The sequence below is a fragment of the Enhydra lutris genome, unplaced genomic scaffold (genome assembly GCF_002288905.1).
Source record: "Enhydra lutris kenyoni isolate GAN:26980312 unplaced genomic scaffold, ASM228890v2 scaffoldscaffold22, whole genome shotgun sequence".
NCBI lineage: Eukaryota > Metazoa > Chordata > Mammalia > Carnivora > Mustelidae > Enhydra > Enhydra lutris.
In genome coordinates this window covers 17,249,629-17,264,677 of record NW_019154106.1, presented here as the reverse complement: position 1 = coordinate 17,264,677, position 15,049 = coordinate 17,249,629, and the positions used below count along the sequence as shown (strand labels likewise).

The window sequence follows — 15,049 nt, the reverse complement described above, 5'->3', positions numbered from 1 at the left end:
TCCAGAAGCAGCGGGGTCTGGTGGTGGGGAGACTGGACACCGCGGACCCAGACCTTTTCTTGTGTGTGTGGAGGGGGGGGTTCCTGGTTCCCGTTTGGGGGTGGGGTCTCAGGGCCTGCCCCGGACCTGACCTCTGCCTGGCTGCGCGGCTCGGCGGGGCCGGGGGAGGAGCAGATTTCCTCTCGCTTCCCGCTTCCCGCAGGGACGACAACAATGAAAGTGAAAGAGAGGTGGGGCGGGGGGCGAGGCCTGGATTCTTCGGCCCCTTGCCCTGTGGCCCTGGGCAAGCCCCCTCCCCTAGGCATCGGTTGCTTTTGCTGTTTAGGGGATCGGGTGAGGTGATCCCCCAGGCCCCAGGATCGGAAGGGGTGGGCATCTGCAGCCGCCGCCTTGTTTGGGTCTGGAACTTCTCAGAAGGCTCTTGTCAGCTCCCAAGCCTCACCAAATCCAAGCCTGAGGGCTCCTCCTCCCCCAACTTCCCCCAGCTCCCGCCCCCGAAAACCTGCGCTCCTGAAAGGAGCGGCGCGGCCCGCGTCCCCCGAGCCCGAGCGCTTTCTCTGGGGCTCCCAGTCCCAGGCTCCCCGAACACTCAGCGGAGCGGCTCCCTGCACACTTGGTGAAGCGACCCGAGGTGGGGCTGGCGCTCTGTCCCCAGCACCTAAGGGGGCGCAGAGAGCCGGTCCTCGACGGGGTTAAATAGTCATCCGGGGACGGACCTTCGCACAGGCTGGAACGCAGGCCCCGGGAGCGCCGGTACCCGTGACACCCCCGGAGCTCCGAGCTCCCTCCCGAGTCCCCATCCGCCCGGGCTTCCCTCCCCGGTAAGAAGGGCGGGCGTCCATCGGGGAAAGAGAACGGCCCCAGGCGAAGGGGGTAGAGTCGGCGGCGGAAAGCTGGGGCTGGGGCAGGGCCCCGGGGAGCCTGGGCAGGACAGGGGCCTGGGGCCGGGAGACCCCGGGCTCGGAAAATGGGGGGCAGGCAGAGCCCGCCGTCTGAGCATGGACTGCCCAGGCGGAGCGAACGGGGGGTGCGGGGACCCGCGGCGGGAAGCCGGGGGTAGAAGCGCCGGGGGGCGCGGGGCGGGAGCGGAGGCGGGGACGCCAGGGTCGGGGGCGGTGCGGGTTTGAGGGGAGGGGGCGGGGCGGGTCCTTCCTCGGTGGGGGTGGGGGGGGCGGGAAGGGGGCGGGGGCCCATGTGACCGGCTCAGACCGGTTCTGGAGACAAAAGGGGCCGCGGCGGCCGGAGCGGGACTGGCCCGGCGCGGGAGGGAGCGCAGCACCGCGGGCAGCGAGCGAGTGAGCGCGCGGGGGCCCCGGCGGACTTGCAGCGGCGGCCTCGGCCCTTCGCCCGCTGGGCCCCGGCCGACCCCGGGCCCCGGGGGCGGGGTGGCGGTCCGAGCTGCGTCCTGGACTCCAGGCCGCCCCCAGCGAGACACCTTGGGCTGTGCGCCCCGGCTAGCGGCGAGGGGCCGACCCCAGAGCCCTCCCGCCGCCGCCGCGGCCCGTGGGCCTGGAGAGTGGGGCCGGGGGTGGGAGGTGCGCGCGTGCGGCGCCCCCGTGGGGAAGGGGGCGGCCGGGGGACGCTGACCCGACATCTCCCCGCAGGATGCATCACCGAGGCTTCCTCCTCCTCGCCCTCCTCACCCTGCTGGCGCTCACCTCCGCGGTGGCCAAAAAGAAAGGTGATACGGGGTGTGGGGGACTGAAGGAGGGCTGGAGACCGGCGGGTGAGGCCGGCAGCCTCGGGCCTGGCCGCCGGCATTCCGAGGCCGGGACCCCAGGAAGCGGTCCCGGAGTGAGTCTGAGCTCCGTTCCCCGTGCGTCTTAGACAAAGTGAAGAAGGGCGGCCCGGGGACCGAGTGCGCGGAGTGGGCCTGGGGGCCCTGCACCCCCAGCAGCAAAGACTGCGGCGTGGGCTTCCGCGAGGGCACCTGTGGGGCCCAGACTCAGCGTACCCGGTGCAGGGTGCCTTGCAACTGGAAGAAGGAGTTTGGAGGTGAGGTGGGGCGCAGGCGGAGGGAGGGCTGGGGGGGGCAGCCTCACTGAAACCTGGGCAGGTTTGTGGCCACCACTGGGCCCCCAGATCTGACCCAGGGCGCTCTCCCGCCAGCGGACTGCAAGTACAAGTTTGAGAGCTGGGGGGCCTGTGATGGGGGCACGGGCACCAAAGCCCGCCAAGGCACCCTGAAGAAGGCGCGGTATAATGCCCAGTGCCAGGAGACCATCCGCGTGACCAAGCCCTGCACCCCCAAGACCAAAGCCAAGGCCAAAGGTCAGGGAACTGGTTGGGGGCTGGGGGTGGTCATTGCCGGGGCCTTCCACAACCTGTGAGAGGGAATGGTTAAGCCTAAAGTTCTGGACTGTGGCGGTGACTTCTTGACACCTCTGCCCTATGCTTTTCCTGTCCGTAGAGATGCCTTAGATGGGCAGGTACTGAGGGTGAGCCACAGAAGGTGCTCAAGGATTATCAAATCCTTCTGGCCAGAGTGGAAGTACAAACTCCTTTGGTTCTGTTGGAGCATTTTGCTTGGGAGTCAGGGAGTTGTCCCAGAAGGGCTTGCCTTTGTCACCTCTCCAGCCAGAGGAAACATTTGGTCAGCTTGGGTCCTTTCTAGTATCAGGACTTCCCAGTCCCGACTTCCACCACCCCTTAGCTCATTGCCAATTCACAGCAGCACAGAGAGGCCATCAGGGCAGAGGTGAATAAGCCCACCTTGCTAGGTGAGGAGGTGGAGGCTGAGGGCCCCTGGGACCAAGAACTTGAAGATTTCCTGACCCCCAATGAAAGTGTCCCGAATCGGTGTGGCGGCCCTTTCAGCATCAATATGGCTGCGCTCTCCTTCCAGCGACCCGGCCCGCAGATCTGCAGCCACTAGGGGGCAGAGTTTTCTCCCTAATGTATATACAAGGGGTCTCTACCAGGTCACCTGAACTTCAGGTGACTCCGATAACACGCTATTTCTTGCTTGTTTTACAGCCAAGAAAGGGAAGGGAAAGGACTAGCAGCCAGGTCTGGATGCCGAGGAGCCCAGGGCTGGTGCCCTCCCTCCCACAGGCCCAAGATCTAACCTACCAGTGCCTTTTGTCTACTCATTAGCTTTATCAATCATACCCTGCTTCTTCCCTTTCAGTCCTCTGCCCCCACGCCCAAGTGTCCCAGATGGGGAGGGACAGGGGATTGTGGACAGCTTGAGCCTCCTGCCCCAGAGGGATGTGATTCCCGGTACCCCCTTTTCTTCTTCCCCACAAAGATGCCATTACTGAGAAATAAATAAACAGTCGTGTTTTTGTTTTGTTTTTTTTTTTCCCAATAAAAGCTTTTCATTTAATATATAAAAGCCCCAACCCAGGGAGTTTGCTGTGGTAATTTGTTGGGGCAGAAACTTGGGAAGGAAAGGGAAGGCGGTAGGGATGTGGCTTTCAGGGGGCTGGGGGACTTGGCGGTGAGTGCTCCCCAGAGCTCATGGAAAAAGCAGAATGGTTATGAAAAATTGCTTTCAGGGCCCTGACTGACTCCTGAAAGGGTGCCCCCATCCATCCCGAGCCTTTCAGTCTGGTCTTTCCGGGGGGGGGGGGCGACACACCAGAGCTGGGAAGCCAGAAGGCTCCCTAGAACTTGACACTCCGCATCTCAGCCACTCTCAAGCAAAGGTCTTTTGGTACAACCCACTACCAATAGAAGGTTCTGTCCATTGGGAGAGAGGAGATGGGAGCTGCTTGCCTGAACCCTGTGTGGGTCAAGTTGGCCCCCATTCTCCCGGGCAACCCAGGCCTCCCTCACATGCTGCAGAAGCCTGCTGGGGGGGCTCTTCAGAATCAGGGGGGCCTCTCTGCTCAGCACGGGACCGCAGGAAGCCAGACCTCCGCTCCTGAGCATGAGATGCTGACCTCCTAGCTGCCCCATCCTGACCATGACCAGGACAGTGCTGGGGTGGGGAAGGGGTTGAGAGGGGAAGGGGGGTGCCTGAGAGCCCAGAAGGGCCTGGCCTCCAGCTAGCCCACCTGCCCACCCAACCAGCGCCTGGCCGAGTAGCTGCAGCAAGGAGAGCGCCCTGCCCCTGGAACGGGACCTGGGAGGAGGGGCTGGGCCTACATGCGGGGTGCAGCAGGGAGAAAGCACCAACTACAGCAGAATGGGGGGACCCTACCCCTCCACTCCCTTCCCAAGCCTCCTTTCCCCAGCATCGGCTCCCTTGCTCCTCCCACGGGGATCCCGGGCTTCTGCTGCCCCCCAGATGTCCATTCTCCCAGCCGCGCCGGTTGGTCACAGTGGGCCGGGTGCCCCAGAAGCCCAGTGCCTCCCAGCAACCTGAGGAGGGCCAACGAGGGAGGGGGGCAGGCAGTCTTGCTCCAGACGCTTCTGGGGCTGAGCCTCCTTCGGCCTGTGCTGAGTGGAGATCTGGTCTGTCTGCGTCCCACCACAGCTGCTTCCTGAGCCTCACAGGGCTCTCGGGGACCTCAGTTCTCTTCAGTGAACAGGAAGGCGGAGAGACGCTTCCAGATTTCCAGACCTCTCCGTGACCGCCACGGGAGGGACCACCCCCGTGACCACCCCCGCAGCTCAGCGCACACACGCGACCACCAGCACCTCCTGTGGCGCCTCTGCCCGCCTACCTGGCTGTGCCGATGTTCCTATACTGGCACAGCAGCAGGTGCCGGAAGGTCTTTTTAAAGGTGGCGTTGCAGAGGGCGTAGCAGGCGGGGTTGATGGTGCTGTTGACGTAGCAGAGCCAGTAGCCGATGGACCACACCGTTTCGGGGATGCAGCTGTGGCAGAAGGTGTTCACCAGGACCATGACGTTGTACGGCGTCCAGGTGAGGATGAAGGCCAGCAGGATGGCGAAGATGGTCCGAGTCACCTTGCGCTCCCGGGCCGCCATCTGGCGCTTCTTGCGCACCTGGTTGCGGGCAATGCTGGCGAACTTGCGGGCCACGTTGGCCGCCGGACGCATGCCCGCAGGCGTGGCCGGGACGATCTCGATGGCTGTCACACACTCATTACCAGTCTGCTTCGTCACAATCTGGATCTTGGACCATTTGGAAGCGGGGTTGAGGGCCCGTGGCTGGAGGGGAGGGGCGGGCATGGCCGGCGTGGTGGCCTCCGCGGTGGACAGCTCCGTGGGGGGCCGTTCCTTGGTGTTGTGTGTGGCGCTGCCCGAGCTGGACTCATTGGAAGTGTCCTTGTCGGCCATGGGGCGCGGCGGGGGCGGCAGGGCCGGGGGAGGGGCCTCCTCCAACTTCCCGTTGCGCAGCTCCTCGGGGCCCGCGTCCCCCGGCGGGGCCTTCTGGAGGCTCTGCTTCATCAGGGGGCTCTTGAGGAAGGCCAGGGTCTTGGCCTTCTTCTCCTTGGGGCCTTCGGGCCGGTGCTTGTGGACTCGGCTGCGACTGGCCAGGGAGATGTGGATGTAGAGCACCGTCATGATGACCACAGGCAGGTAGAAGGCCGCGATGGCAGTGCCGAAGGTCACCGCCGGGTTGGACAGGAACTGGATGAAGCACTGGTTGTCTGGCACCGTCCGCTTGCCCACCACGAACTGCCAGAACAAGATGGCGGGCGCCCAGAGCACGAAGGACAAGACCCAGGCGGCGGCGATCATGAGGCCTGCCATCTTGGTGGTGCGCCGGGCTGGGTAGGTGAGGGGCTTGGTGACGCAGAAGTAGCGGTCAAAGCTGATGATGAGGAGGTTCATGACCGAAGCGTTGCTCACCACATAGTCCAGGGCCAGCCACAGGTCACAGACCACGGCGCCCAGAGGCCAGTAGCCCTTGATGATGTACACGGTGTAGAGGTTCATGGAGAAAGCGCCGATGATGAGGTCGGCACATGCCAGGCTGAAGAGGAAGTAGTTGTTGACTGTCTGCAGCTGCCTGTTGACCTTGATAGACAGCATCACCAGGATGTTGCCCACGACAGTCACCAGGCTCAACGAGCCCGTCACCGTGGCGATGAATACCATTTCCACAGTCTCGTAGCGGTTATGCGTGGACGTGACCAAGCGCACAGACTGGTTGCCCGAGCTGCCATTGACTGGTGTGATGTTCGCCATTTTGGTTAGCGGGGCAGCCAGGCAGTGTCTGGAGGAGGAGGGAGAGAGGAAAGGGTGAGCTGCTGAAGGTTTAGAGAGGTAATGCGAGGTGACAGAGGAATATCGTCCTGTGGGACCTTGGAGAACTCCGCCCATCACTGGCTCGTTTCTTCACCCATTCTTCACATATTAAGCGCCTACTGTGTGCAGGCACCGTCCTGGATGCAGGAGTCACGGAAGTGATTGAGACACACAAGATCCCCACCCTCACGGAGCTTCCAGTCTGATTGGGGCAGACAGACGAACGTGCAAACCACACACACACACAAAAAAAAAGCTAGAAGGAAAACAAGAGGGCAAATGGTATATAGTGGGTGAGTCAGAGGACAGACAGGGATGCTCCCTCGTTGGGTGATCAGTGAAGGCCTCTCCAAGGAGGGGATCTGAACAATGGCAAGGAGACAGACATGTGAAGAGTCACAGAGGTGGCTTAGTCGGGGCAATAGCCAGAGCAAAGGCCCTGGGGCACATATGGGGCAGAGAGAGAAGGATAGTGTGTGCAGGCCCCAGAGAAGCAATGGGGAGGGTCTTCAGTGGTCCCAGACGTCAGCATGTAGCTCTGGTCAGGAGCGTTCATTCACTTCCTCAGTCATTTTGTGATCAAACATCCCGGGGGACCTGTCCTCCATCCTCCTAGATGGCACTGGGGACACAGGCAAGAATATATATTAGCAGCTAAGACTTCTCATCTACTAAGTGTCGGGCACTTTACTTTCTACCAACATTAACTAATATCTTCCTCACAACACATCTGTGAAGTAGAAACCTTTATTTTTCACTACTTCCAGGTGAGGAAACTGAGGCACAGAGATACTAAATAACCCGCCCAAAGTTCCACAAGTCCTTGACGTCCTGCTGCTGCCCCAGAAGCCTAAGGGTTCTGGCAGAGGGAGACCTGAAGAGCCACAAGAGCCCGTGAGGCCACTTTGGGGAAGGCTCCGGGGATGACCGGGGTGGCCTGGAGTGGGGAACCACTGAGAACAAGGAGAGTGCCATGTAGAGGGCCCAGGAAGGTACATACCAACACAGCCTCCCCTCCCCGAGCTCCCCATCCCAGCCCCAGGGTGTGGGGGGCACTCAGTGCAGGGGTGGTAGGGACCATCCACAGCAAGGGGCTGAGGGAGGACCAGGAGGAGTCAGAAGCTGAGAGGGCCTGTCAGCCAAGGAAAGACACACAGGGCTTCCAAGGGGCCGGCACCAGCTCTCGGCCCAACTGGGGACACAAAGGGGCTCAAAGTGTCCCAGAGGGAAAGGGGGGACGCTGCAGGGGAGCCTGTGGCCACCCCGAGGGCACCTCCTGGCCCGCCAGTACACATGGAGAGCATCCCGGCTAGGACCCCCCAAGCACACGGCCCCTCCGCTGAGCCTGTACCCAGCTCCCACCCAGGGCCCTCCTCATCTCTCCCCTGCTTTCCTCTCCCATACACGTGAGGGAGGCCCACGCCCAGTGCGCTATGCCAGGGCAGCCGTTCAGCCCAGCCTCCTTCACACCCGCCAACACACGCACCATAACACACGCACACGGGCCCCGTCCCAGCCCCGCCAGCCCCGCGCGCTGTCGTATACACAACGTCTGTGTGTGACAGAGAGGAAGAGAGAGGGCGAGGCAGCCAGTGTGGAGGAAGGGAGCACTCACCCAGCAGCCCGGGCTCCAAGGCCAGCAGGGTCCTGGCTCTAGACCAGCCACCTCACCTTCCCACCCGTCTCTTTCTCATTTGCAAAATAGAGAGGACCCCGCCCCAGACCCCTCCCAAGCAGCTATGGGGACCAGCAACTGAACTTTCCATCTGCCGCAAGAAAATGCGCCAGAGGCTAGAGGCAAGAACCAGGGTGACCCACCCCCACCCCACTCCTGGCCTCAACCCCTCTCATTCCCCTCTGCAGACCCAGCCCCCTGGCCTGGCAGTTCACATTCGCCTGTCTAAATCCTTGGTTCTCAGGAGGAGAGGCTCAAAGAGGGGTGTTGCCATTTCCAAGGTCACACATGAGTCAAGGGCAAAGGCTAAAAATCAGCCTCTCTGGGGTCTCTGACAGCCCCATTTCATCTTGGAGAGTTTCCGGTGTCTCCCTCTGAGCTGGTAGGGCAGAAGCACCTAGCAGGGAGGGCCGGCCCTCCCCAGGCAGGTGCAAGCCAGTGCAGGGTGGGCAGGATGGATCTGTCCGCCAGCTCCAAGGAAAGCCCCATCTCAGCCTCCGGGGGCCAGGACACAGGCCAGCGAGATGGGAATGGGGCCAGAAGTCCCAAATACGAAAAACATAGGAGCCCTGGTTTATTGAGTGTTAACTAGGAGTCAAGAATCCTTCTGAGCTTTTTCAGCAGATTACCTGGTTTAATCCCTACAGAAGCCTGATAAGGCCGGTACTATTAGTATCCCCATCTCACTGATGTAACTATCTTCCTACAGATGAGGATAATGTCAATTAACTTGCCCAAAGTCATCCCATGTGTAAGGGGGAAGGGCTCAATTAGAACTCAGGAGCCACCTTCTCAACCTCAACCTGTCTCAGGTGGATTTCCTGCCTCTGCTGTCCACTGCTCAAAATCAAAGAACTAAGGGTTCCCTCCCGCTCCCTGCCGACTCCCCCACTTAGCTTTCCCAGAAGAGAAGAGACCTCTTATCTCCATGGGGGACAGACATCTTGTCTCCAAGGAGGTGACAGGTGGTTTAGTTCCCCTCTGGGTCCGCTAGGGGAAGCTGCCAGCGGCAGAAAGGGTGAAGCATGGTGCCTTGCCGACTTCTGCCCCAGCATCTTTCTGAACCCCTCGGTCCCCCCCCCACCCCCCCGCACACATTCTCACAGCAACCCTCTCTGGGGCCTCTCTCTGCCATCCAGGCCCGCCGGGAGATCCGGAGATCCGGGAGTCGAGTAGCGGCTGCCCAGGGCTGTGCACACCGCTAGATGGCAATGTCGAGCCCTGGGTGCCGGCTCCTGACTCCCGGCGGGCGGCGGCTCTTCGCCGCCGCCCCCAACTCCAGTGCGACCGAGAACACAGAGGCTCCAGGGCAGGGCCTCCCAAGGGTAGGACGTGCCCGCACCCCCCAACCCCACCCCTTTGCCAGGCCCTGCTCGCGAGCTGCCCTCGGCGCCGCGCGGGTTCAATGGTGGGAAAGTTAAGGGCGCCGGGCTTCCACCCGGCCCCGCCGAGCAATGTGTGGGCGGGAAGGCGAGTGCGAGTTCTGTTTGTGTGTGATTACTGGGGAGCGCGAGTAGAAGCGAGTAGCTGTCTGCATGTGCGTGTGTGCGCGCTCGGCCACGCCTGGATACCAGTGGCCCGTGTGCGCGTGAGCAGGCCCATGCCATGTGGACACGTGCTTGTGCATGCGTGCGCGGGCCCGGGGTGCTGTGGTCTGGGGAATGCACACGATTTGGGTATGCCTGTACCTGTGAGTTTGTGTACAAGAGCAAACGCAAAGCCCACAGTAGGTGACCTGCCCGGATTCAAACCGCCCTGCCAGGAGACCTCAGTTCAGACTTCCGCTGTCTGAGCGCAGAGAAGATCCCGTCTAGAGCCAGTGTCTGAATCGTGCCCGTGCCCCGCTCGTGGGTGGGAAGGGGTCGCGGCTAGACTACAATCTGGGCTGCGACGGGCCTCCTGACCTTGGGGCATCGTCTCAGCCAGTGCCCAGTGGTGTATGGGTCCCCAACGCTGTGGCGTGGTGTCCCAGCCTGGGACTGACTTCTGTCGAGGGGCCTCTGCTGGAGTCGCCCCACTGGCCTTCCAAGACACCCGGCTCAGCTCAGTGTGCTCAGGAGCATTATGGTCAAAGGGTGCCCAGTCAGCTGGTGGGAGTATACCGGCAGCACCCCCAAAACGGGGAGGCCCAGCCGGGGTTTAGGTCAGTTGAGTGTAAGATTCATTCCCTCCCACATGTCTAACCCTATGCCCCGCCGGAGAGGCACCATCTGGCCCCAGAGGCTAGAGTGGGCTCCCGGTTTCTCGAGCTCTGGGCCTGGGTGGACCTCGAGGGCCGGGTTGGGAGTTATTATTGGGCTCTCCTGGAGGCTCCTCCAGGTCCCCTTCCTGGTCAATGGGGCCCTGCCTCTCCGGTGCCCCGCCCTCCCCCCAACCCCCTAGCACGCAGTTCCTGCAGCCTCTGGGCGTGGGCACCGTGCTTTCCCGGGTTCTGGAGCCCCCCCTTTTCCGGACGAGAAGGGAGCGCGTGCTCTGGACGCCGTGGGGAGGGGGTTGGGGTGTGGGTCTTGGTTCTTAGGCATTCACTTTAAGGCTCCGGAAAGGCTGTGCCCCTGGATCCGTCCCTGGGGCGGGAGAAGAGACGCAAGAGTTTACAGGAGGGAAAAGGGGCTCAGGGAATTCGCCGGGGACACTGCGCCTGACACTTCCGCCACTGGGCCCGGGGCTTGGCTCCGGCTCTCCCGGGCTCTCCCGGGCTCGGAGCCTGGACAACAGCAGGGGGTAGTCCTAGAGTGGGGGAGGGGCACCGGGGGAGGGTAGGGGTATTTCCGTCGGGGTTCAAGGTCGCGGATGGAGGACTTCATGGACCGGAGTGGGCTGGCAGCGCCGGGGGTTGGGGGCGGGGAGACGGGCGGGAAAAACGCTCCTTAGGGCTCCAGAGCCTGGCGCCCTCCAGAGCTGCCCGTGGGAGGGCTGGAGTGCGGGGTCCCGCCCCCGACGGCTGCCCCTGGCGCCTTGAGGGCTGTGGGCGGGCACCCCTCCCCCGACCTCCTGAATGTCCATTCCTTCCCAGAGGCGCACCTGGAGAAGCTTCCGAGACTCCGGGTCTTTCTTCCCGCGGGGCCCCTCACCCTCGAGCTCTGTGCAGCTCCAAGCACCGCGCTCGTCCCCAAAAGAGCCTGGGGCCCCGTCCCAGTGGGACCCGTCTCCGGGGAGCCTCAGAGGGTCCGGGAGCCCCACGTCCTTCTCCCCCAACCGAATCCCCCTGCCCCCGCGCCGCCGCGTAGTCACTTACCAGACACCTCCGCCCCGGTCCCCTCGCACCTGACAGACGGCGGGACCAGCGGGCGGCCCGCGGGCCAGCGGGCGGGGCGCGCGGCCGGGCCGCGGGCCGGGGGCGGGGACGGGGTGCCGAGGGGCGGCCCCTGCTCCGCCCGCAGCTCCCGGCGCTGTGGCTTCGACTCGCGCTCACGCTCGCACTTTTCCCCGAGCCGCGTGATGTCACGGGGAAGCAGCCAATCCTGGTGGGGCCGCGCCGCCCGCCCCGGGCCGGCCACCCAACTGCGACGCGCGGGGGGCACCACCCGGGGCGTCGGGGACCCCAGCTACGCGCGCCCCTCACTAGAGCCGGCCGACAAGCTCCCAGCTCGGCCACTGTGGGGGCACCGCCCCCGGCTGGCAGTACTGCTTAGCAGGGGGCGCTGCCCTCCCGGGAGGCTGGGGTGGGGGGGGGTGGGGTGTCCGCGTTGTCATGGGGACGCGGCGCCCCCTCGCGGGCTGGGGAGGGAGCTGGCAGCCCCGTCTGGCTGCGCTCTCCGCCTCCGCTCTGACCAAGCACCCGGGACCTGGAGGTGGTCTCGCACCCCGCCTGGACCTCCCTCCCTACGGGGCCCCGCTCACAGTGGGACCTCGGAGGAGCGAGTGTTTGACCCCAACAAGAGGTTACGGGTGGGTGGGGTCGGCTCAGCCGTCACGGTTCCGTCGGGGCAGAGAGCCGAGGGCCGGAAGCTTCCAGCCTCAGGGCCGCTTGTCGGCCGCCGGACTGCCAGAGAGGAGGGGCGCCGTCGGGGCCTGGGAAGGAGCTGGAGAGAGAAGACAGGCAACAGTCCGCCAGGGAGGGAGGAGCCCGCCCATCGCACACAACACTTGCCCGGTCCCCGACCACCGCCGCCACCCGGCTCCCGGCTCCCGCACTCCAGGCCGGGGAAGGGGTGCGCATCCCCTCTCCGGCCCCGGGATGGGACGCGCCGCTCAGGCAGCCGCGGCCTGGAGGGCGAGTTCACCGATGCCTGTGAGGGAGAGCTGAGTGCCCAAGGTCACCTGGGGCGGAGCCCGGAGCGAGACCCCAGAGGGCGAGTGGTGTCTTGAGGTTTCCGGGAACCGCATGGGTCGGGGCCTGGAGACTTGGGGCCTTGCTTGTGCGGAGCGGAAGGGGAGGGCCCGGGAGTCCGCGGCTGGGGCGCCCGCGAATGGGTCCGGTGACTTCAGCACCTCGGAGAGCTCCACCTCTACCCTGACCTTGTAGGCTCCGCACCGCAATACAGGGCACCCACATTTCTGACACGACCTTTCCTGGGGCCAGCCAGGGTCCGACTAGTTCCTCCCCACCCCCACCTCACGCCCAGGCCCTGATGCCTGTTACCCCAAACTCTTTGAGCACAAACACCCGATTAACCTTAAGACCGCGGGTTCCTTCTCTTGGAAAAACAACTCAGGCCCCGCCTCTCCACCCTTCCCCAAGGACGGGGGGAGGCGGGGGGCCGTGAGGGGGGCGGTGGAGGCGGGTAAGGCAGTAGAGGGGAGGCGGCAGGAGCTGTCAGAGAAGGGGCGGTAACTGGGGGAAGAGCCGGAGCTGCGGGGCTTTTGGTGTGTTCTCCATACTGAATGCGAATGATCTGGTCTTCCATGAGCCTCATAACCAAGGACGAAAGAAGCTGTTGTTCTTGCCCCCACTTCACAGATGAGGAAACGGGCTCAGCTGGTTCATATGACAATCAGATGATAGTCCTGCCCTTGTTCCACTTTGCCATCTCTCTCCTTAGGGTCTAGGAGAGGAGGGTGCTCCTAGGAAGGTGAAATTATGGGGTGTGTGTGTGTGTGTGTCTATGTGTGTGTGTGTGTGTGTGTGTGTGTGTGTGTGTGTGTGTAATGAGGAGACAGGGGAGGCCAGATACTTATAAAGTCAAATAGGGGAAACAAGCCAGGCCAAGGAATGGGGGCCACAGAAATTAGAAATGTCTCCAACCACTGCCTTGAGTTCTTCCAGAATCAGTCAGGCAAAGTTGCTCATTTCCCTGAAATCCTTACCATGGGGTAGGTAGGGTTGACCCCTCCAATCCCAAACCCAACAGTGAACTATGGAGAGCAGAGTTGGTTTTGTCTTTGCTCTCTGCCTTTGACTCAACTGGATTCACTGACAACTTGGGTGTATAGAACTCCTCTGAACCGAACTCATCTCCGCCAAGCTCTGTCCTGCTGACCCCACAACCTTGTTATTAACAGGCAAGGGGCCCAGAGGCTCTACTACTGGTAAGGAGCTTCTTTTTTTTTTTTAAATGATTTCAACTTTTTTCTTTTTTTTTTACATTTCTTTGTCAGAGAGAGAGAGCGAGCAAGCACAGGCAGACAGAGTAGCAGGCAGAGGCAGAGGGAGAAGCAGGCTCCCTGCTGAGCAAAGAGCCTGATGTGGAACTCGATCCCAGGACGCTGGGATCATGACCCGAGCTGAAGGCAGCGGCTTAACCAACTGAGCCACCCAGGTGTCCCTGGTAGGGAGCTTCTATACACCAGGCAAGGGCTTTGTAAAGAAGGAAAGGGGTTGATGTGGAGATAAAAGTTTTGACAGGTAGCTGCTGGGCTCTTCATTGGCCAGACAGGATAGAGGCAAGGCTGGCGGGACCAAAGTTGGATGCTCTCATCCACAAGGCCTCTTCATAACCCTGTTTTCCAAAATAACAGCAAGTCGGGTCCTCATCTGGGTTCAAACCCTGGGTCAGTTAGTTGTTTGGTTTGGGGGGTGGTACCAGTTCCCATCTTGGAGGGTTTCTGTGATGAGGACAGAGATAATACACATTGAGTCCTTGGCACATGGTTTACACTAAACAAATTCATAGTCCCTACTGTCAGACCAAGGAATTCTTCCTCTCCCTGGGGGTTGGGATATGTGGGTAGAGGGCAGGGACTGCAGTGGGGCAATCCTTCTGCCCTTCAATGAGTAATTCAAATCCCACATCTTCAAAGAAGGCTGGCCCTAACCACTCCAGTGCTCTCTGACCTAGAATGAAATTACAGAGTTCCAAATAACTGTAAGAGTTTACATAATACAAGCTCTGTATCTTACTACAGGGCAGGAAAGTGAAGCAGATAAAAGGCAAGTGGCTTGCCCAAGGTCACACAGCTGGCTGATGTGTCTTAGTCCAGAACCTACTGTTATGTTCCAGAAAATTCTAGCATTCGTAACTATGTAATAGCTCTACACATTGTTCTGTATTACTTGCTTGCCTGTTTAATCTTTTGGTTTTGTCTCCGTTGGGACAGTAATTCTACAAGCTCCAGAGCACCTGGGACAGAGTCAGACACACAAGAGATAGTCAAGAAATAGCCGTTGCTTGGGCACCTGCGTGGTTCATCGGTTGAGCGTCTGCCTTTGGTTCAGGTCACGATCCCAGGGTCCTGGGATCGAACCCCACCTCGGGGTTCCTGTTCGGGGAATCCCTGCAGGTAGGGAACCTGCTTCTCCCTCTTCCCCTCTAGCCCCCTCCCCGACTCATGCTCGCGCTCTAATAAATAAAATATTTAAAAAAAGAAATAGCTGTTGCTGGCAAAAACCCCTGGGCTGGCTGCTTTCTTGTGTACGTCTGTAAGAGTTGGGGCAAATATCCTCCTCCCACTTTCTAAGTGGCTTGAAACGCAAACGTGACCAAGGCCCACAGCTACAGCAGGCCCTTCAGCCAGGACACAAAATAAAGGGAACTTAAGGGGCGCCTGGATGGCTCAGTGGGTTTAAAGCCTCTGCCTTCGGCTCAAGTCATGGTCTCAGAGTCCTGGGATCGAGCCCCGCATCGGCCTCTCTGCTCAGCAGGGAGCCTGCTCCCCCCCCCTCCGCCTGCCTCTCTGCCTACTTGTGATCTCTGTCTGTCAAATAAATAAATAAAATCTTAAAAAAAAAAAAGGGAACTGGAGCAGCCAGCAAGTGGCATCTTAGAGGGATGCCTGCAGACCAGCCCAGGCCCCCCTGGCCAGCCCAGACACCCATCACGGGTGGTTTCCGGGCACCAGCGAGGATCCAGCTTTTTGGTCAGTCACATTCATACCTTCATTCTAGACCC

At 61.6% G+C, this 15,049-nt stretch overlaps 2 protein-coding genes across 3 annotated transcripts; one reads left to right on the top strand and one right to left on the bottom strand.

The window, feature by feature from the left end:
- Nucleotides 1-658: 658 nt before the first annotated feature.
- On the top strand, nt 659-3,344 carry LOC111149716 (midkine). Of its 2 annotated transcripts, none has more exons than XM_022506951.1 (5): nt 659-821; nt 1,605-1,681; nt 1,828-1,995; nt 2,110-2,271; nt 2,977-3,344. In XM_022506951.1, exons 2-5 carry the CDS (start codon nt 1,606-1,608, stop codon nt 3,000-3,002), a joined length of 432 nt encoding a protein of 143 aa, XP_022362659.1. In that variant the 5' UTR covers nt 659-821; nt 1,605; the 3' UTR covers nt 3,003-3,344. The 2 variants fall into 2 exon arrangements, with proteins under 2 accessions (XP_022362659.1, XP_022362658.1); XM_022506950.1 differs by lacking the exon at nt 659-821 and adding an exon at nt 1,213-1,295.
- A 1,265-nt stretch (nt 3,345-4,609) lies between these two features.
- On the bottom strand, nt 4,610-6,046 carry LOC111150135 (cholinergic receptor muscarinic 4). Its single transcript, XM_022507512.1, has one exon. The coding sequence runs from the start codon at nt 6,044-6,046 to the stop codon at nt 4,610-4,612; it is 1,437 nt and encodes a 478-aa protein (XP_022363220.1).
- Nucleotides 6,047-15,049: the final 9,003 nt, after the last annotated feature.